Genomic DNA, 21,889 nt, shown 5'->3' on the forward strand with positions numbered 1-21,889 from the left:
TCGTCTGAGGATGGCCTGGTCCATCAGAACTGGTCATCATATAGTATTGTTGTTGAAGTATATAATGATCTCCTGGTCCTGCTCATTTCACTCAGCATCAGTTCATGTAAGTCTCTCAGGCCTTTCTGAAATTATCCTGTTGGTCATTTCTTACAGAACAGTAATATTCCATAATTTTCATATACCACAATTTATTCAACCATTCTCCAACTGATGGACATCCATTCAGTTTCCAGTTTTTAACCACTATAAAAAGGGCTGCCACAAACATTCGTGCACATACAAGGTCCCTTTCCTTCTTTATAATCTCTTTGGGATATAATCCCAGTAGTAACTACTGCTGGATCAAAGGGTATGCACAGTTTGATAACTTTTGAGTATAGTTCCAAACTACTCCAAAATGGTTGGATCTGTTCACAACTCCACCAACAATGCATCAATGTCCCAGTTTTCCCGCATCCCTCCAACAATCATCATTATTTTTCCTGTCATCTTAGCCAATCTGACAGGTGTGTAGTGTATCTTAGAGTTGTCTTAATTTGCATTTCTCTGATTAATAATGACTTGGAGCATCTTTTCATATGACTAGAAATAGTTTCAATTTCTTCATCTGAGAATTGTCTGTTCATATCCTTTGACCATTTTCAATTGAGAATGGCTTGATTTTTATAAATTAGAGTTAATTCTCTATATATTTTGGAAATGAGGCCTTTATCAGAACCTTTGACTGTAAAAATATTTTCCCAGTTTATTGCTTCCCTTCTAATCTTGTCTGCATTAGTTTTGTTTGTACAAAAACTTTTCAGTTTGGTATAATCGAAATTTTCTATTTTGTGATCAGTAATGATCTCTAGTTCAAGCAATATCAATATTAAACATATATGCACCAAGTGGTGTAGCATCTAAATTCTTAAAAGAGAAATTAAGAGAGCTGCAAGAAGAAATAGATAGCAAAACTATAATAGTGGGAGATCTCAACCTGCACTCTCAGAATTAGATAAATCAAATCACAAAATAAATAAGAAAGAAGTCAAAGAGGTAAATAGAATACTAGAAAAGTTAGATATGATAGACCTCTGGAGAAAACGAAATGGAGACAGAAAGGAGTACACTTTCTTTTCAGCAGTTCATGGAACCTATACAAAAATAGACCATATATTAGGACATAAAACCTCAAACTCAAATGCAGTAAGGCAGAAATAGTGAATGCATCCTTTTCAGACCACGATGCAATAAAAATTACACTCAACAAAAAGCCAGGGGAAAGTAGACCAAAAAATAATTGGAAACTAAATAATCTCATACTAAAGAATGATTGGGTGAAACAGAAAATCATAGACATAATTAATAACTTCACCCAAGAAAATGACAATAATGAGACATCATATCAAAATGTGTGGGATGCAACCAAAGCAGTAATAAGGAGAAATTTCATATCTCTAGAGGCTTACTTGCATAAAGTAGAGAAAGAGAAGGTCAACGAATTGGGCTTACAACTAAAAATGCTAGAAAACGAACAAATTAAAAACCCCAAGTCAAACACTAAACTTGAAATTCTAAAATAAAAGGAGAGATCAATAAAATTGAAAGTAAAAAACTATTGAATTAATTAATAAACTAAGAGTTGGTTCTATGAAAACCAACAAAATAGACAAACCCTTAGTAAATCTGATTAAAAAAAGGAAAGAGGAAAATCAAATTGTTAGTCTTAAAATGAAAAGGAGAACTCACTAATGAAGAGGAAATTAGAGCAATAATTAGGAATTACTTTGCCAACTTTATGGCAATAAATTGACAACTTAAATGAAATGGAAGAATACCTTCAAAATATAGCTTGCCCAGATTAACAGAGGAAGAAGTAAATATCCTAAACAGTCCCATCTTAGAAAAGAAATAGAACAAGCTATTAACCAACCCCTAAGAAAAAATCTAGACCAGATGGATTTACATGTGAATTCTACCAAACATTTAAAGAACAATCAACCCCAATGCTATATAAACTATTTGAAAAAATAGGGACTGAAGGGGTCCTACCAAACTCCTTTTACAACACAGACATGGTACTGATACCTAAACCAGGTAGGCTGAAAACAGAGAAAGAAAAGTATAGACCAATCTCTCTAATGAATATCAATGCTAAAATCTTAAATAAAATATTAGCAAAAAGATTACAGAAAATCATCCACAGGATAATACACTATGATCAAGTAGGATTTATACCAGGAATGCAGGGCTGGTTCAATATTAGGAAAACTATTAGCATAATTGACTATATCAATAAGCAAACTAACAAAAGCCATATGATCATCTCAATAGATGCAGAAAAAGCATTTGATAAAATCCAACATCCATTCCTAAAAACAGTTGAGAGTATAGGAATAAATGGACTTTTCTTAAAATAGTCAGGAGATATATTAAAACCATCAGTAAGCATCATATGCAATGGCGAAAAACTGGAATCTTTCCAGTAAGATCTGAGGAAGCAAGGTTGCCCACTGTCACCATTATTATTCAATATTGTATTAGAAACACTAGCCTCGCAATAAGAGTGAGAAAGAGATTAAAGGAGTCAGAATAGGCAGTGAGAAAGCCAAACTATCACTCTTGCAGATGATATGATGGTATACTTAGAGAACCCTAAGATTCTACAAAAGCTATTAGAAATAATCCATAACTTTAGCAAAGTTGCAGGTTATAAAATAAATCCCCATAAATCCTCAGCATTTTATACATTACCAACAAAATCAACAGCAAGAGATACAAAGAGAAATTCCATTCAGAATAACTATCGATAGCATAAAATATTTGGGAATCATCTACCAAAGGAAAGTCAGGAATTATATGAGCTAAATTACAAAAACTTTCCACACAAATAAAGTCAGACTTAAACAATTGGAAAAATATCAAGTGCTCCTGGATAGGTCAGTGTTAATATAATAAAGATGACAATACTTCCTAAACTAATCTATTTCTTTATTACTATACCAATCAGACTTCCAAGAAAATATTTTAATGATCTAGAAAAAATAACATAATTCATATGGAATAATAAAAGGTCAAGAATCTCAAGAAATTAATGAAAAAAAAATTAAATGAAGGTGGCCTAGCTGTACCTGATCTAAAACTATATTATAAAGCAGCAGTCACCAAAACCATTTGGTATTGGCTAAGAAATAGATTAGTTGATCAGTGGAACAGGCTAGGTTCACAAGACAGAATAGTCAACTATAGCAATTTCGTGTTTCACAAACCCAAAGATCCTCACTTTGGGATAAGAATTCATTATTTGACAAAAACTGTGGGATAACTGGAAATTAGTATGTAGAGAATTAGGCATGGACCCACACTTAACATCGTATACCAAGTTACGATCAAAATGGATCCATGATTTAGACATAAAGAACTAGATTATAAACAAAATTGGAGGAACATAGGATAGTTTATCTCTCAGACTTGTGGAAAAGGAAGAAATTTGTGACTAAAGACTAACTAGAGACCATTACTGATCACAAAATAGAAATTTTGATTACATCAAATTAAAAGCTTCTGTAAAACAAAATTAATGTAAACAAGATTAGAAGGAAGCAACAAACTGGGAAAACATCTTCTACAGTTAAAGGTTCTGATAAAGGCCTCATTTCCAAAATATATAGAGAGCTGACTCTAATTTATAAGAAACCAAGCCATTCTCCAATTGATAAATAGTCAAAGGATATGAACAGACAATTTTCAGATGATGAATTGAAATCATTACCACTCATATGAAAGAGTGTTCCAAATCATTATTAATCAGAGAAATGCAAATTAAGACAACTCTGGATACCACTACACACCTGTCAGATTGGCTAAGATGACAGGAAAAATAATGATGAGTGTTGGAGGGGATGGGAAAACTGGACACTAATACATTGTTGGTGAGCTGTGAACGAATCCAACCATTCTGAGAGCAATCTGAATTATGCCCAAAAGTTATCAAACTATGCATACCCTTTGATCCAGCAGTGTTTCTACTAGGCTTATACCCCAAGAGATACTAAAGAAGGGAAAGGGACCAGTATGTGCCAAAATGTTTGTGGCAGCCCTGTTTGTAGTGGCTAGAAGCTGGAAACTGAGTGGATGCCCATCAATTGAGAATGGTTGGGAAATTGTGGTATATGAATGTTATGGAATATTATTGTTCTGTAAGAAATGACCAGCAAGATGAATACAGAGAAGCTTGGAGAGAATTACATGAACTGATGCCAAGTGAAATGAGCAGAACCAAGAGATCATTATATACATCAACAACGATACTGTATGAAGATGTAATCTGATGGAAGTGGATTTCTTTGACAAAGAGACCTAATTCAGTTTCAATTGATCAATGATGGACAGAAGCAGCTACACCCAAAGAAAAAAACACTGGGAAATGAATGTAAACTGTTTGTATTTTGTTTTCTTCCCGGGTTATTTTTACTTTCTGAATCCAATTCTCCCTGTGCAACAAGAAAACTGTTTGGATCTGCACATATACATTGTATCTAGGATATACTAGAACATATTCAACATATATAGAGGACTGCTTGCCATCTAGGGGAGGGGGTGGAGGGTAGGAGGGAAAAATCGGAACAGAAGTGAGTGCAAGGGATAATGTTGTAAAAAAAAAAAATTACCCTGGCATGGATTCTGTCAATAAAAAGTTACTATAATAAATTAAAAAAAAAAAAAAGACCTGAATTTAAATCCAGCCTCAAACACTTATTAGCTATGTGACCTCAGCAAAGTCACAACCTCTGCCTGTTTCAGTTTCTCCCTCTATAAAAAGCAAATGGCACTTACTGAGAAAAATGATTTAATATTGGTAAAGTACTTTGTAAACGTGAAAGTGTCATGTAAATGCTAGTTATCTTTCTAGCTTCTCAAGCTGCTTGCAATTATCTGGAAGAGAAATGGTAAAAATGGGAATAAGAAAAGAGTACGTTATTAGACAGCAAAGATAGAGGGTGAATGAAGAAAAGCAAGATAGAGAAGAAAGGAAATAGGAAAGGTTTTTAATATAAGACAAAAACTCAACAGTGAAAAATTAAGGGGAGAAAAATGAGAAAGAAAATATAGGGGAACAAAAAAATGGCAAACTGAATTTTGCATACAATTTTCTCTTAGATGAACCAAAATGAAACAATTTATCAAAAATTTGAAAGTAATTTTCTAGTCTCTAAACCAGAAAACCAATAACCACTTGTCAAATGTGGACATACTTTAAATTTGTGATGAATGTCCTCATTTGACAGATGTTCTGTAACTATCTTTGTTCTCAGGAAGTTGAATCCATTAATTCATTAATAAATTTATGTATGTATCTCAAGAAACTTGAATGATGAAATTTTGGGAGGATGAAGGAAAGAAAGAGGAAATTCAGGATCTGTGATTTTCATTGGCATAGGATTAAAAAAAGTATAGGGAATGTACACAAGGTAATCAAGACCAATGCAGATAAGCAATTGCTTTGCAAATTCATACTCGGACAGTATCATAGACTACTAATGTCATATGCCTTGAGTCATAAAGTCAATTTGTGTCAAAGGTAAAGATTTGAATCCAGGACTTCAAAACACTGAGGCTCAATTTATACACGTGCTTATGCATGCACACACACACACACAGACACACACGCACACAATTTAGCAAATCTTTTGTATATATGTAAAATGACCTCTTAATTCAATTATTAATTTATAGCATATTGAATAATAACTATTTTAATAATTTAAAATTTGTAAAACAATGTACACAGTGAAACCAAAATTGTCAGTATCTTTCCCTGATAATTAAAACGAGTTACCTAAATGAAACCAGTTGGATATATATATATATATATATATATATATATATATATTTTTTTTAACCACTGCAGAAAGCATATCCTATAAAGATTGGGGACAAATCTATCAAAAACTTCCCTTCAGTTACTAAACTAATCAGTTTTCTTATCCTAATTCTAGAGCATACAGTATTCTAGAATATAGTTTTCTACAAATATTTACCATATATACTTAGAATTCACATAAGCAGTTTCCAATTTAAATTTCAAGGTAATTGAAGACCCTTCTTAATGTCTAATTATCTATCTAGCCTACTTATAGAGAAATTATAGCATTTTAAATAATTATGATGAACAGTTATATTTAATAAGAAGTCTTTTGGACCTCAGCTCATATTGTAACAATATGCCTGTATTGTATATCAAGTATAGGGAAACTTTTACCCATATCTATAAAAGCCTTTTAGGATGAATTTCCTGAATCTGTAATGATTCTAATATTAAAATAAGGATTTCATTTTTTATTTATCTCTAGGACCAAGAACAGTGTCTATAGTGTTATGCCACAGTTCTCTTTTATTGTCCTGACTCAATTTCCCTAATTATCCTGCCCCAGTCCTGCCTCAGTTTCCCTAACTGTTCTGCCTCAGTTTATAATTGCTCTGCTCAACCACCCCTCCCTCCTAATCATGATGATCCAGATAAGGAGAAAGACCTTCTATCTTAGGCATCATCAGAATGTTGGGAGCCTCTCCCCATTCTGTAATCCCAATTATCCAATATCCCCCATGCCTCCCCTTCTCCCTGTCAGAACCAGATTGTCAGAGTCCTGTTCCCACTCTCAGCACCCTGACTCTGCCCCTACCTTACTCTACTCCTAGAATCTGAGCCACGTGTATGTATATATGTCATTGAGAACTCACATTGTTAGCTGGATTCTGGGAGATGATAGTCTCATTCAGCCCTGAGACCAAACCATGGATCCATTTGGTCCCAGTAAATCTCTCCCTTTTAAATAAATTATTAAATACTCTCTAATCTCTATCTTGCCTCAGTTTCTCTGGAATTACAATAGAAACTTTTAAAGACTTGTTAATTAGCCTATTCATTCCCATTCTATTTTTTATATCTGACATGTTACAGGAATGAGTAATATACAAATAATAGAAATTAAAAGTATGAAATTATATTATCTTAAAAATGAGCATATTTTGAACAACCACAGAAAAGAAATTTAAGCTTTTAGTAGAGATTTATTTCTGAATGGGGGACATCTATCCTTCATTCACCTTTTAGCAGAGCTACCAAAGAAGGGCTAAAAGGCAAAAAGGTAAAGAACAACAAGAAAAAATAAAGAGTTTGGATAATTCACAATTCAATTTCTGAAAAGTCTATTTAAGGGAAAACTGTGTATATAAAGAGCCCATGAATGATAATCAAGTAAAATTAATCAGAGATGCTACCAGATCTTCATATCAACTTGATGAGATTCCCAGGCATAGAAATTTGTTGGAAGCACATCTTCCAGCAAGTAGAAGTGCCTTAAATTGACAGAAAGCCTTTGATTGGCTTTCAGTGTCTGGTACCCATCTTCCAAGATGATTGACAAGTACAGCAGAGTAAATAGATTAATTTCAGAAGAGCTGCCCCTGCAAATGTTCTATAGAAGTGACCTATGAAATTATTTGGCCCTATTTCATCAGGTGCTCCCCTCCCTTGGAACTTTCAGCAATATTGAGGAGAGATTTTCCACTCTTATAGAAAATGGTGATTTGTAGAAGAAGCCTATGTTCAGCAGTGTATTTTGCCTAATTGGTCTGAGGTTCCTGGGTCTCAGGTACAACTTCTACTTTTGTTTCCTTTCCTGAGAAGAGATTAGAGAATTCCTGAGAATGGGCTCACCCTGCCTTAAGAGTTACACACCCAAGTTTGAGAGTTCTAGCAATAGATGTCTAACTTGAGATTTTCGTTAATGGTATTCTTGGAGAAGGAAGAGAAATGCCAATATAGGCCATGAGTCTGGAAGACTTGGGCCATATCATGGCTAGGAGAGAGAAGCATGAGTTACTGGTCTTGACAATTCTTCCCTGCTATTATCATAAGTTACTGGAGGGGGAGGGGACAACAAAGAAGGATTATATTTAGCTGCCTCCAAACTGTCTTCATGTTCCAGAAGGAGTCTAATGGACTAAATGCTTTGTGTTTCTGAATAGGACTCCCATGGATCCTTTATATCTTAAGCATTTTCTGTGTTGGGTGAATTAAAGGCTCTCTCCTAAAACCAAAGCCCATTTAGTATACTGAGTGTTCTTTGGGATATAGAAAACTTTATCCACACCTGCAAAAGCCTAAATTTTGTTTTGGAGATTTACCTAAAACAAAGCTCTGATGCTGAGGCAACAAACCAAAGAGAAAATATGACTGAAGATAGGCTTCTATTTATGATATTCTATGACTGGGGGAAGGGCTGTTACAAATATAACACCAACTAGATTTCCCACCAGAAGTTACCTTACTTAATTTTGATGACTTTCTCTAATTAAATTTTGTGACTTCTTTGAACAGCAATATAAATCTGCAAGTATTTTTATATTATGAGTAATTTGATCAATGGTGGAAATAATGATTTAACTCTGATTACCTTCAAATGTATTAATATATCCAAAAAGATACACACGAATCTATGATGTTTCTAATGTAGTCTCTTTATTGATGGAGGATGCAGCTCATCTAAACCTACCATCTTGTCCATGTCCTCATGGACAATCCTGAGGAGAAAAACAGGGACAGAAATCTAAATTTGGGAATCATCAGCAATGTTAAGGAAGGGAAAGAAAGGAAAAGGAAAGGGGAGATAAAGAAGAGGGACCAGAACAGAATGTTGGGCTAAATAGAACATGGCAGATAGATAACCCCACAAAAGAACCTAAGAAGTGGTTAGATTAGAAGAACTGAGATCATAGTATTGTAAATTTAGAGCTGCATGAGATCTTATAAGCTATCAAGTCAAACTTCCTCTTTTTAATAAATGAGGAAACTAAGGAAGAAGTTAAGTTATTAAGTCAACAGGTATTATTAAACATTTACAAAGTGCCATGCACAGTCCTAAATGGTGGGGATAAAAAAAAGGTTGGGGGGGGGGGAGGTGGGAAAAACAGTCTCTGTTTCCAAGGAGCTCACAGTCTAATGAAAAAAGAAAACATGCAAACAAGTACAAAACATTTAAAGGAGGAATTGAAGGTTAAGTGACAACTTGCTTAAGGGCACATAGCTAGTGTCTAAAATATGAGTTGAGCTCAAGTCTTCTTGACCAAATCTAGCATTCCATTCTCTATACTACTTAGCTGCCTCCTAAAAAAAAGAACAGTATCATAAAACCAAAGGAAGAACTAGAAGGAGGAAGTAGTATGAAAAGTCATGGAAAAGCAAGAAATCTTAGGACTGAAAAAAGGTCTTGAATTTGTTAACTAAGACAAAACATTAAATATTAAAAACATAGATCTAGAGCAAAAGATTGGGTGTGGATTAGGACCTAAATTAAGAACAGAAGGATATAAATTATGCTTAGAAGTTGAGAAGGGGAAGGAGACCTAGAAGGAAAGAATATGCCTGCAGGGAATCCTTGAGTAGGGCGCTAAGAGTTTGGCAGCCTTACAAGACCATCTGGGGAAAATGAGAAGATCTGATGAAAAAATATCTTGGACAGATTTTGGAGGAAGGAAAATTTGGAATACACATTCCCTACCAGCAAGTAGGCCTTAGAAGAACAAAATCAGATTGATTTTTAGGACCTATCTGAATTATGAATTATGAAGTCCCAAAATCCATAAAAATCTTTTATATTGGATACTGATGACAGAAATTCTTATAACAGAGGGAAACATTTTTCATTATCTTCTTAGAGATAAAAGACTTAAGGCATAAAAGCATGCTTGAGTTTCACATGAGTTTCGCATGAATGAGTGATAATTACCCTGAAGCTCAAGAACACATTTTTAAAAATCCCAAACAGATTGTCAAGTCCTTTCCCGTTTTTGATTGGGAGAGAAGATGATGTAAGCAGAGAATTGTCTACAGGAAAAAGAAAGAGGGATTCACATCGTCAGATGGTAGTCTAAGGATAGGGGGAAAAAAAGGCAAAACTTCTCAGCAAGCAAGTTGGTCTAAAGTTATCCTTTTACCTTCCATTTAGCATAGAGAAAATAAAAGCTATGTACTAAGGTACTTTTTAATGCAGCTTCACATGATTTATGACGTTTTTACCTTTTTCTTAACACTTCAAATGAAGGAGTTTTGTTCCCAGGGAATTCATTAATCAAAATATCACTTTAGTGTAACTGATTCTCATGTAGCCTATTACAGTTTAGTGATTCTTTTTTTTTTTATAGGATTCAACTATTTTACTTCACAGAATGTAGACTGACCATCCATTCATCCATCCATCTTATCTACTATTTCCTTCTTTGAATAAAGTTAACAAGACAGCAACATTTGAGATTTTTTTTTTTTAGGTTATCAAAAACCTCTAGAGTGGGAATTTTCTTTACCATTGATGGAGGGTAGGGGGCTTAGATTGATGGGAACTTGCCAATAACTTTTATACATGGAGAGTAGTCTGAGGCTGAGAGATTTTTCTCTCACCATGGAAATTATTTTAAGTGTCAAAGAAAGGAGCTGAATCCTCTTCTTTCTATAGAACTATAGAATTATCACTCTTGCCATATTGTCTCTCAACATTTAATTTTCATTGTGTTAAATTAAAAGTTTTCTAAAATTTTTCATATCCATCCCAGTTCTATTAATAGGGATGGCATAGAAACAGAGTATCAAATCTGGAGTAGGATTCAAATTCTGCTTCAAACACTTACTTGCTATGTGACTTTGGGCAAGTAATTTAGATTCTTTCGGTTTTTTCATCTGTAAAATGGGGATAACAACATAATAATTCATGATGGTTGAAAATTAAATATTTTAAATTAAATATTTAATTTATTTATTAGTTAAATTAAGTATCTTCAAGCCTTTTGCAAGGCTATATAAATGTTAGCTATTATGAAGATAAAATGAGATTAAATTTTGTTTTATGAACTTTTAAACACTATATCAATGTTAGCTTATTATTACTGGAAGACTCTTTTACTGTCTTCATCATTCTTTTTAACTTAACTTTCTTCCTGATTGTCCATAATTACCCAAGTCCATGCCCTTTTTTCACTTTGAAAAGATTTGAATGATGGTTAAATCAACATAGATTTTGGACTACTCTTTAATATCTAGATGCTATTATTATGTTAAAATATTAAAGTATAAACAGTTCTCATTTTGCATAAATTTGCATTATGGAAATTTGACTTTAGGAAAAGAATTCTGAAAGAAATTGATGCTCCAAAAAAAAAAAAAAAAAAAAAAAAAAAAACCTAGGTTAACTTTACTGTAGAGTACTGTGGCTCCTGCCCACCCCCTTTGCCACTCAAACCTTCCAAATGAAAGCAGAATAGTAGAAAATGAGAGACACCACAATTGCCAGATATCTGGGTTGCCTTGAGATCTCCTGAATCCATCTATATCCATACTACCCTTGTAGTGTCTGTCTTCCCCTGTCATCAGACCTCTTCTGTCTGTGTCTGGCCTCAAGGTAGCTGGCCCCTACCTCCATGTATACCTCCTCTGGCTCTAGCTCCTCTTTCTCTGACTCCAATGTGTCCCTCAATCTTGTACAGGCTCTCTCCCTCCACCAGTTTCTGGGCCTATTTCTTTCTTACCTCCCTCGCTTCCCTATCTCAGCAGGTAAATTTAATTTATGTAAAAATCACTTAGAGATTTATAGAACTGTCCATTTACATTAAGCAATGAATTGTCTTCTTAAAATCTGTTACACTTGTACTTACTGCTCTGTGCCTCAATTTCTTCATCTATAAAACAAAAATATTTAAATTAACAATCTCTAAAGTAACTGCTCACTCTAGGTCCTATGGTCTTAGAAAATGCTTAATGATATGTCTGCCCTTTATAAGGGAATAAAAGAACTAGTCTTATATCATTAAAGCCACATGATAAAAATTATATATATATATATATATGTATGTATATATATAATACATATAACATATATCTATGTATATACTTATATATATTTATATATACATATACACACATATCTCACAATTTCTGAAATTTATATACCAATAAGACTTGTGATACTATGTGCCATGGTTATACCTAATTGGCAGATTCATCTAAGATCCCAGGATTCTAGAGTTGGTAGGAACCTCAGAAGCCATTTAAATGGTTTAAAATATAGAAATGACTAATTCCTAGTGAAGAATGATGAAGTAAAGAAAAACAGAAAGAGAAACAAGTTTCCTTATTGAAGCATATACTACAGAGTATATGTACTGAGTATAGTAGAATGAGGAGTTGGCAAGCCTTGCACACAGCAAAGTCTAACGATAGAAGATTCCAATTACACAGAGATTTTCTGGAGTTCGTTCTCTGTCTGAAGGGTTTCAAATTCATGTCTTATTAGGATTAGTTAAAAGTAGTAGTTATATTTAGCCTAGAGAAGAGATGGCTCAAAAAGGAAGAAGGATCATAATAATGATGTTTAAGTAGTTGAAGAACTATTACACAAAAAAAGGATTAGATTTGTTCAATTTAGTCTCAATAGACATTAACAAAAACAATGGATGGAAGTTACAAAAAAGAAAAAATTTAAGTTTGATGTTGGAAAAACCTTTCTAGTCATTATTGTTGTTCTATCATTCAATTGTGTCTGATTCTGTATGACTCCACAGACTCCAGCATCCCATAGGGTTTCCCTGGCAAAGATCCTGAAGTGCTTTGCCATTTCCTGCTTCAGTAGATTAAGGCAAGCAGAAGTTTAATGACTTATCTATATGTCACACATCTAGAAAGTGTCTGAGGTTGGATTTGAACTCAGGTCTTCTTGACCCCAGCCCAGCACTCTAGCTACTGAGGTAGTATCTAGCTGCCTCTTTCCTAGTTATTACAGCTATTCAAAAAATGCAATGAGATTTCTGGGGGAAGCGATCCTTTTCAAATAGTTTTCAAACAGAGGCTAAATGCCCACTTGCTATTTTACAGTGGAGGTTCCTTTCCAGTTTGGGATTGTGGGATTACAATCTAACCCATCCCTGAACAAGAATCTTCTATATACGTACACACACACACACACACACACACACACACACACACACACACACGGTCTTCACCAAGCTTTTGCTAAAAATCCTCTAGCAGAGGGAAATCACTATCTCTCAGACAGCACATTCCACTTTTTAAAAATATTTAATCATTTGGAAGTTTTTTCCATGATGCCTCAACCTCTTTTTCTGCAATTTCTATCCATCAAAATCAATTCTTTCCTTTGGGAGCAAGCAGAACTATTATAAACATTAGTACATTAAACATGTATCTGTGAAAGGGCATTTGGGTCCAGAAGTGAATAAGAGAAAGAAAGCTTTATGGACTTGGGAAATCGCTTTTAATAATTCCAACCTCTTCACAAAGAAAACCAATCCAGCCAAGATTAGAAGGAAAGCAACAAACAGCAAGTTCTCTGATAAAGAGCTCGTTTCTAAAACGGAACACATAGAGAAACAAGTTAAACTTAAAAGAATAATGAATCATTCCTGAATTGATAAATGGTCAAAGGAGAGGAACAGTTTTCAGAAGAAATCAGAGCTATTTATAATCATGTTTAAAATGCTCTCAGTCACTAGTGATTAGAGAAATGCAAAGTAAAACAACTCTGAAGTACCTATCAGACTGGCTACTATCACAGAAAAGGAAAAGAACAAACATTGAAAGGGGATGTAGAAAAACTGGGATACTAATGAACGATGTGCACGATGAAACCATTCTGGCAAGCAATATGGAACTATGCCCAAAAAGTTACATGATATGAAAAGGTATGGTAATCCATATCCTTTGACCATTACTAAATATGCTTTTCAAGAGATCAAAAAAATAGAAAAAAGTCCTATATGTACAAAAATATTTGTAGCTTATCTTTTTGTAGAGGCAAAGAAGTGAAAAGTGAAAAGAATCCATCAATTGGACAAATTTGTAAAAAGAGGATAACATCTACCTCAAGAGTTGTTGTGACAATCAAAATAATATTCAATCAAACGATATTTGTAAAGTATTCTACAAATTTTAAATTGCTTTATAAATGCTAGTTATTTTAAATCTCTAAACTTAAGGTTTATATTGCAACTAAGCCAAAAATATCATGTAAAATTTTAAATCAAAAAGTTTGGCTAATACATATACAATCTCTGTATTACTAAGTCTCTGGGTGTATATTTATGTGACAACTAAAAATTGAATATGAACTAATGGATCCAGTAGCAAATTAATAAATTGTGCTTCATCCCACAGAGAGAATAAAGCCCTTAACCCAAAACACTGTTTTAGCACAAATATTCCTTTAATGGTACTCTATGAAAAACATCTTCCCAAGAATCAAAGTTATGGACAATTATAGATCAATACCAGACAAAATAGCCTATATTACCAAGGATTCAAGAACTGGCATGAAAGATGTTTGAGAAAACATATGATTAGAAAAGGAATTTATATAATACAGACAGACAGTTTTGAGTTCTGTTATTAATTCTGATATTAATAAAAAGTAATAAGACCCAGAAGAGGACCTTCAGTACACTGGGCAGATCCTCTGTGATGGAAATGTAGGAGAATACCATGCAGAATCACATAGAATGAGAAAGTATGAATGCATTTCAGTATACATATATGTGTGTGCGTGTGTGTGTGTATACACACACATATCGATGGGGGGGGAGGGAGAAGAAATAACTATAAACAAAACTGTGGAACTAGTGAAGAAATATTAAACATTTATATGTTTTCAAGTTACTAAATGCTCTCTCATACATCATCCCAATTGATCTTATCAACTTTGTGAAATTGATAGGGCATGTAATATTTTAAAATCAACACTTGAAGGGAAAAGTTATTACTGAAATACCAAAAATAACCAACCTTAGCTACTTCTTAGATTTTCCTTTCTACAACTGGATCCCAAGTACTGTAGTATGCTAATTAACTTGCTGACTGGTTTTTATGGTTGATTTTGGCTTTTTGTTTTGTTTTGCTATTTTAATTTTCTATTTTTAAAATCTGTTGAAGTTGGTAATGATGTAAAGGCATGAATTTTTAGAAGAAGCAAAAATAATTATCTATGCTATCTCTTCTAGAAAAACTTCTTAGATGAAATGTGATGTGAGAGGGTTTCTTACATGTACTTATGGAAAGCAATGAATGTAGGTACAAAAGAGTTGTAAGTAATGTGATTAAATACTGAGTGAGGTCAGTAACAAAATTCAAATTCATTTGCAAGACTGGCTTAAACCAAATGTTAAAAAGTCATCAATGGAACTGACTAAATTTTGATTATTTAAAAATATTTATTTCAGGAAACATATATACATATAATGATTTTTCAGTCCTCTCTGACTCTTTTGAGACACTATTTGGGGTTTTCTTGGCAAAGATACCAGAGTATTTTGTCATTTCCTTCTCCAGCTCATTTTACAGAAATTGAGGCCAAAAAAAAAAACCCTTAACTTACATATGTTCATGCTTCTAAATCTGAGTTTTTGAGATTTACACTCAGGCAGATGAGTCTTCCTAACTCCAGGTCCCTGAACTATAATCAGTATGCCGCCTAACATAAAAATCCACAATAAATACCTGACAATAAGAGATTGACATGTTCATAAAGAGAAATATGTTTTCTAATTCATGTTATACACAAATCTAACTAATAAAATAAGAATAATAATCATTAATATTAATATAAGACAATGGTTCTAAAAACTTTTCATGCCAGAATTACCAATTCCCAAGACTGTAGCAAATGCACTAAAGCAAAATGTTCTGCCTTATTAACTGCTTGAGGCACTACAGTTTCAATCTCTCATTCTGATGTCACAAATAACTTTGAAAGGGTAGCAAGTTAGGAAGGCAGACAAGTAGAATGGCAATACAAATGCCATTTGAGGTTTATTCCCAGAGCTAAAAGAATTTTTTCCATAGGATCAAGGAGGTGGGGCTCAGAAAGGAATACTGTTGCTTGGGAGAATAACATTCTTTCCTCAAAATGTATTTTTGGAATATATCCACAGAGGAAATCATACTAAGTAAATAGACCCACATAAAAATTAACAGTCACTTTGTGAAGGGGTTAAGAAGGTAAAATAAATGGATTCCATGAATTAGGTTAAGAATGGCTAATCAAAAAAAAACTAAACATTCAATCTTGAGGAGAATTTTGACAACAGAAAGGGGTGTTATTTCAACGTAAGGTAAAAGAGATAGTATGAAAACTTAACTTTGAGAGTAGGGTTCATGGGAAATAGTTATAGCAGGTGTTGGGCAGAGGGCTCAATTCAAACTTGTGAGCTATAGGTTCATGAGACTTTTTTTTTTTCCAAATTGGGGAAGGGGCTTCAGATTCCTATTTTAACAATTTCACCTTCCCTTCACCATTCCTCCCTAGAAACATGAAAACCCCATGAATAACACCAAAGCAGCTGACCTATTATATACTATTTTAAGGAAAGGCAGAACAGGCATATAGCTTTTCACATGACTAAAAGACTAGAAAATCACAAAGATCAGGTAGGTTCTTTCTCTTATCGTCATATACTGGTTCTGGTAGAACTTTCATTAGACAAATTTTCAAATCACTAAGAATAAAATTTTTCTTCAAATGCAAAAGCATTTTATTTTTTAAGAAGAGGTTTTTTAAAATGTAAGGGTTTTAAAATTAAAATTAATTTAAAAACTAATTTTATAAGACTTATTTTTTGTAATTTTAAAGTCAATAAAAAGTCTTCATTATAACCATGCCCCCCAAAATTTAAAAGATCAACTTACAAATAAAATATACTAAATTGGACAAAAAAGTTGCATCTGACTCAAACATGTCAAAAATATCAAGATTTACACTTCATAAATGACTCATATTTCATGCCAGTGTCTAAAGACCAAGGAACAGCATTTGCTTTGCATGAATAGCCAAAAACAGCTTTCTTATCTACACTAAGATGAATAGAACATAAATAAGTACTGACTAAAGGAGATTAAGAAGAGAATCTGCATAGAAAATACTGTACATCTGGAGATGATGTGTTGTAGCCTAGAAAAGAATAAACTTTTAGGTTGGACATGAGACCTATCCTCAAGTGTCTGAAGGGCTATTAATTAATATGGAAGAAGGGTTAGACATGTTTTGCTTAGCCCAGAAGCCACAACTAAAATAAATGGTTGAAGTTAGATAAAAGTCAATTTAGGCTTGATATTAGAAACTTATCCAAAAGAGGAATGGACTGTTTTAAAAAATAGTTTGTTTTTCCTCACTGGAGGCTGTCAAAAACTAGATGAGTGCTTGAAGGCCACATAAGGGATTCTTGTTCAGGTGGGTATGGGTTTAACTATATGGCCTCAGAGACCCCTTCTACCTTAGTTTCTTTAATGAAAAAATCTGAAGATAGCAAAAAACAAAATATTAGCATTCCAAGACATTCTAAACCCCATTGCTCAATAACTAAGCTTAAATTAGGAAGTGTTAATTTTACTTTGAAAGATTTTCAGAGTTCATTTACACAAGCAAAAAAATGTGAGCACCACTTTGAGATGTGAATTATTACTTAAAAACTGTTTCCTATGTAGTTGAAATCTATTGCCATATGAAGCAGATAAATCACATTATTATAGTACAATCCTGCTACTAGCACAGTGAATGGAATTCCATCTTTGGAAGTCAGAAGACCTAGGTTCCAGTCCCAGCTCTGTCAAAATACGTTCTCTCTATGGTCCAGATATGTGGCTTAAATTCTCCAGACTTCAGTTTCCTTACACTGTAAAATGAGGTTTGTTGGGCCAGATATAAAATTCTTCAAATAAGTGATTAGTGCAGAGATGTCATTTTTATAAGCTCTTGTTACATCAACAGAGACGCACTATAGAATACACAGGGGAAATTATTTCATCTTTCAGTATTAACCAAATCTATGATATAGTGAGGTAGCTTCTAATGGGATTTTTAGTAAGAACGTATCTCTAAACTTAAGGTGGTTTGATTGTTTTTTGAGATGGAAAAGAAAAGTCTTCACTCTTAGAAAGATCATCCCAAAGCTCGACTAATCTGCAGTACCTCTTCTTTAAAATTTGGGAAAGGACACATTAAGCAGATATAATATTCTACATATATATATATATATATATATATATATATATATATAATATGAAAAACTGGTTGTAAAAACAAGAATATTTATGAAGAAGGAAAAAGGGGGTATAGGAGGGCAAGATAATCAAGAATTTTAAAATCTACTTTTTGGAGCTGAGTTGGTCCTTCTTCTTAAATAACCACTGTAAATTAGAATCATATTTTTTATCTAATCTGTGTCTTCCTTAAAAATAAGGACATAGCATGACTAGTTTGAAGTCGGAAGACATAAGCTATTCAAAATACATTTTTTAAAAAACCACACATTTTACAGATTTTGAAATAAAAAGTAGTAGTTCAGCACACGAAACTAATTAGTGATCCAGAAAATAAAATGCTTTTGCCTTTAAAAGCAAATAACCACACCCCTTTAAAAAAAAAAAAAAAAAGAGTTCCTAAGTCTACTACTAAATTTCATTAGCTCTAAGTGCATTTTTAGCCTGAACTATAGTCCTTCATAGTATGCCTATTATTAACATTCCTGACCTGCAGAAGTACACTTTGAAATTATACTCAGGTTGTGTTGTCACAGAAAAGGAATACTTTGCATCTCAATTCATTCTGTGTACTGAGTCATAGACTGCTTGGGTCTTAACTACCTTACAATTACCTTGAGGAATGGGTTGATTTATCTGGATCCTCCCTAAGTAAGCTTAAACTAGGATCAGAAATTTTATTAAAAGCATCTCAAATAAGCAGCCCTTTAACATACTAAGAACTGTTTGCTTCCTTTAGATCTAGAGGAAGATTTGTTCTTTTGATGTTGGGATATACAAGTGCTCTCTGAATAATTACATACTGACTGGCAGTTAATCGTGCAAAACTACGGGAAAGAGCATGTGGAAGGGGGCTCGTTAAAACTCGAAGGGCAAAAGTTACTTACTTAAAGCCTCCGATTTCTACTAAACCTTCCACCCACCCCACCCCGCTTCTAGCAGCTCATTGGCGCCTTCAAGTTTTGCAGATTTCTTCAAGGCTAGACTCCAGGAACACCTCCTGCAAGTCCTTAATCTTGCAGCTTTCCCCTTGAGACCATTCCCAATTTATCTTATCTGCACCTTAGGGTTTTTTGGTTTTTTTTGCTTTTTTGCACTATGGTCTTCCTCCAAGAGACTGTGAGTTCCTGGAAAGCAGGGATTGTCTTTTGCTTTTTTCTGTGTCCCCAGGACTGAGCTCAGTGCCTGGCACATATTAAGTATTTAATTAGTGCTTTAGTTGATTGACTTCTCAAACCATATAGGAACTTCTCCCCCAGTTCAATTTCAACCACCTAGCCGGATACCAATCGGCCCCCAAACAAATCTTGGAGGTAGGCAGAGGTGGGTGGGAGAGGAAGGGACTGCACGAGATAAGGGAAGGGGAGAGAAAAGCGAACGAGGTCGAAGGCAACTGAAAAGAAGGGAAAGGAAGGGATAATTAGGGTACGGGAAGGAAAGGGGAAAGGAGGCGGCGAGAGGAGAGGGCACGCTTACCTGCCAGCGGCCGTAGGTGAGGAGGACAAGGGAGAGGGGTATGGCTGTGCCAGACATGGCATGAGTGGAGGGCATGCTGTATTCTGAGTTATAGAAAACCTCTAACTTGATCACCGGCGGCGAGGCGGGCCGGGGCCATCGGATGACGTCTTTGGCACACTGGCCCAGGTACATGACCAGGACCCACATGATCACCAGCCTCCGGCCCACCAAGGCATCCAGGTTCCAGATCCAGAAGGGGAAGAAGGTGATGTAGAAGAGCTCGTTGCCCAGCTCGGTGCCAAAGCAGAACAAGTAGAAGAGAAGCCAGTTCCGCACTCCGTACACTTCCCCTTCCTCCCCGGTGAGGGAGTTGCGCCGCAGACCCTGCACTCTGTTCCGGAGGGTCGCCTCGCCCGCGGTCGCGACCGGGTCGCCGCCGGCCTCCGGCAGTCCGTTCCTTACGCCGTTGCTGGCGCCGCAGCTCCGGGGCTTGCCTCCGCCGCCCTCCGAGATGGCCGGCCGGTCCGGATTGCGGCCGCCCCCCGCCTCCGGGGCCGTGCCGGGCTCCCCCCCGGGCCGAGCGTCAGCCCCGGCCGCTCGCGGCTCCTCCACGCCGCACAGCCGCTGGAAGCTGGCCACTTTCTGCGGGTCCCGCAGGCAGGCCAGCAGCGCGGTCAGGCGCTGTCTCAGCGACATGATAACGGGGTCCCCCGGAGCTCTTGGCGCTGCCCCGCCGCCCTACCCAGGGGTGGGGTGAGGGCTCCGTCCCGGCGCCGCGGAGGCAGCGGCGGCAGGAGCAGCGGCGGCAGGAGCAGCGGCGGCAGGAGCAGCGGCGGCAGGAGCAGCGGCGGCAGGAGCAGCGGCGGCAGGAGCAGCGGCGGCAGGAGCAGCGGCGGCAGGAGCGCCAACCCAAGCGGCCGCAGCGCCTCCCTCTGTCGGTCGGGTTCCGCTGGATGACGACGGCACCCCAGGCCTCAACGGCAGCCGCCCGCGCGCCGCCCTCTCTCCTCGCCCCCCTCGCCCCCGTCCCTCCCCCCGTTCGCTTGGCCGCCGCCGAGGCTTCTGAGCCAGCACGCGCTCGTGCGCCTCCCGCCGGTTCTCGCCCCCACAGAAAGGGCGGGGGCGCGCAAGGGACCGGGGGAAAGCGGCGCGGGCTGGGGTGGGGGAGGAGCGCGTTCCAGCGCCGCGATTGGGGGAAGGGATTGCTGCTCTGCGTGGGAGGGATGGAGGGAAAGGGTGGTTTGGTGCTTGTCGTCTGTTTGGTTTTTTGTGTTTTGTTTTACTTCCTAGTTCCACGAAGACGGGCGGGGCCGGACGCTTATTTAATCGATCTTACTATCCCGGGATAATTTGTTTCGAAAAATACCTATCCCCGTCTCTACCCCAACCCTTTCCCCCGTGCTCATAGAGTACGTTGGTTTCGTTTTGTAGGAGGCTTGAGGAGTCATAGCAACTTTAGTATCAGTTTGGGGATGCCAGTGGGAGCGGGAATTAGCCTACCCGGACCTTACTGGCAAGCGTCGAGCGCGCTTGTACCTCTTGTCGACGGAGACTCAAAGGCGAGCTAAGAGGAACTGCAAAATACGCACCTGCTGCAGGAGGTTTTATGGGGGCACTTGCGGGGGATGTCCATAAACTGTTAACGTCACCGTGATGGTAAAGCCAGTACTGGAATTCTGAAATTTACCAGAATTTACTAGGAAGGTTTTGAGTTGAACATTTTATTTAAAAGACAGTTTCTGTTTTTTGTTTTTTTTAATTCTGAATGGGGGGGAAGGGAATGACCCCCAATTTTCAAAAATTTCATTTCAAGAAAAGGAATTTGTGGAAGTCTAAGTACCTTTGGCCACAAGTTTAAAGCATGTTTTGTTTCATGGAATTGGCCAGTTCATCCTGACTGGGATAGATGATACGTACGATTTCCCATTCAAAAAACTCATTTGGCTAAAGGCATTGCCGTCATAACAGTAGTCTACATATGGCACAAAATGCTTTAACGCTTCGGATTTCATTCGATCCAACAGCCCGGTGATGTTGAAGCTGGATATGAACCCCGGTTTACAAATGAGGAAACTGAGGCTGAGAGATTAAGTCACTTGTAAAAGGTCAAGCAGTCAGTAAATTATCTGAGGTAGGAATTGAATTCAAATATCCTTGACCCTATCCATTAGTCCACCTAACTATATATGACTGAAACTTCGAATAGATTTTTGGATTCTTTAAATCCCTTTCAGAGACAGTATGGTAATTTTTACTTGAAAATTCCTCTATTCTAAAATCGCAGAAAATTAGTTCTCTTGTTTTATTTGAATAGTAAAAAAACATTTACCTGGAAAGCAGAACCAATCATTTGTC

The 21,889-nt window shown here is 36.3% G+C and overlaps 1 protein-coding gene across 1 annotated transcript in view; it reads right to left on the reverse strand.

The window, feature by feature from the left end:
• The window catches only part of SGPP1 (sphingosine-1-phosphate phosphatase 1), a 58,986-nt gene extending 38,633 nt beyond the window's left edge, over window positions 1–20,353 (reverse strand). The window contains exon 1 of the mRNA XM_031952700.1: window positions 19,553–20,353. Coding sequence (XP_031808560.1) covers window positions 19,553–20,230 — 678 coding nt within the window. The 5' untranslated portion in view covers window positions 20,231–20,353. The remainder of the gene's footprint in view (window positions 1–19,552) is intronic.
• Window positions 20,354–21,889: the final 1,536 nt, after the last annotated feature.

The sequence above is a fragment of the Sarcophilus harrisii genome, chromosome 2 (genome assembly GCF_902635505.1).
Source record: "Sarcophilus harrisii chromosome 2, mSarHar1.11, whole genome shotgun sequence".
In the NCBI taxonomy this organism is placed as follows: Eukaryota; Metazoa; Chordata; class Mammalia; order Dasyuromorphia; family Dasyuridae; genus Sarcophilus; species Sarcophilus harrisii.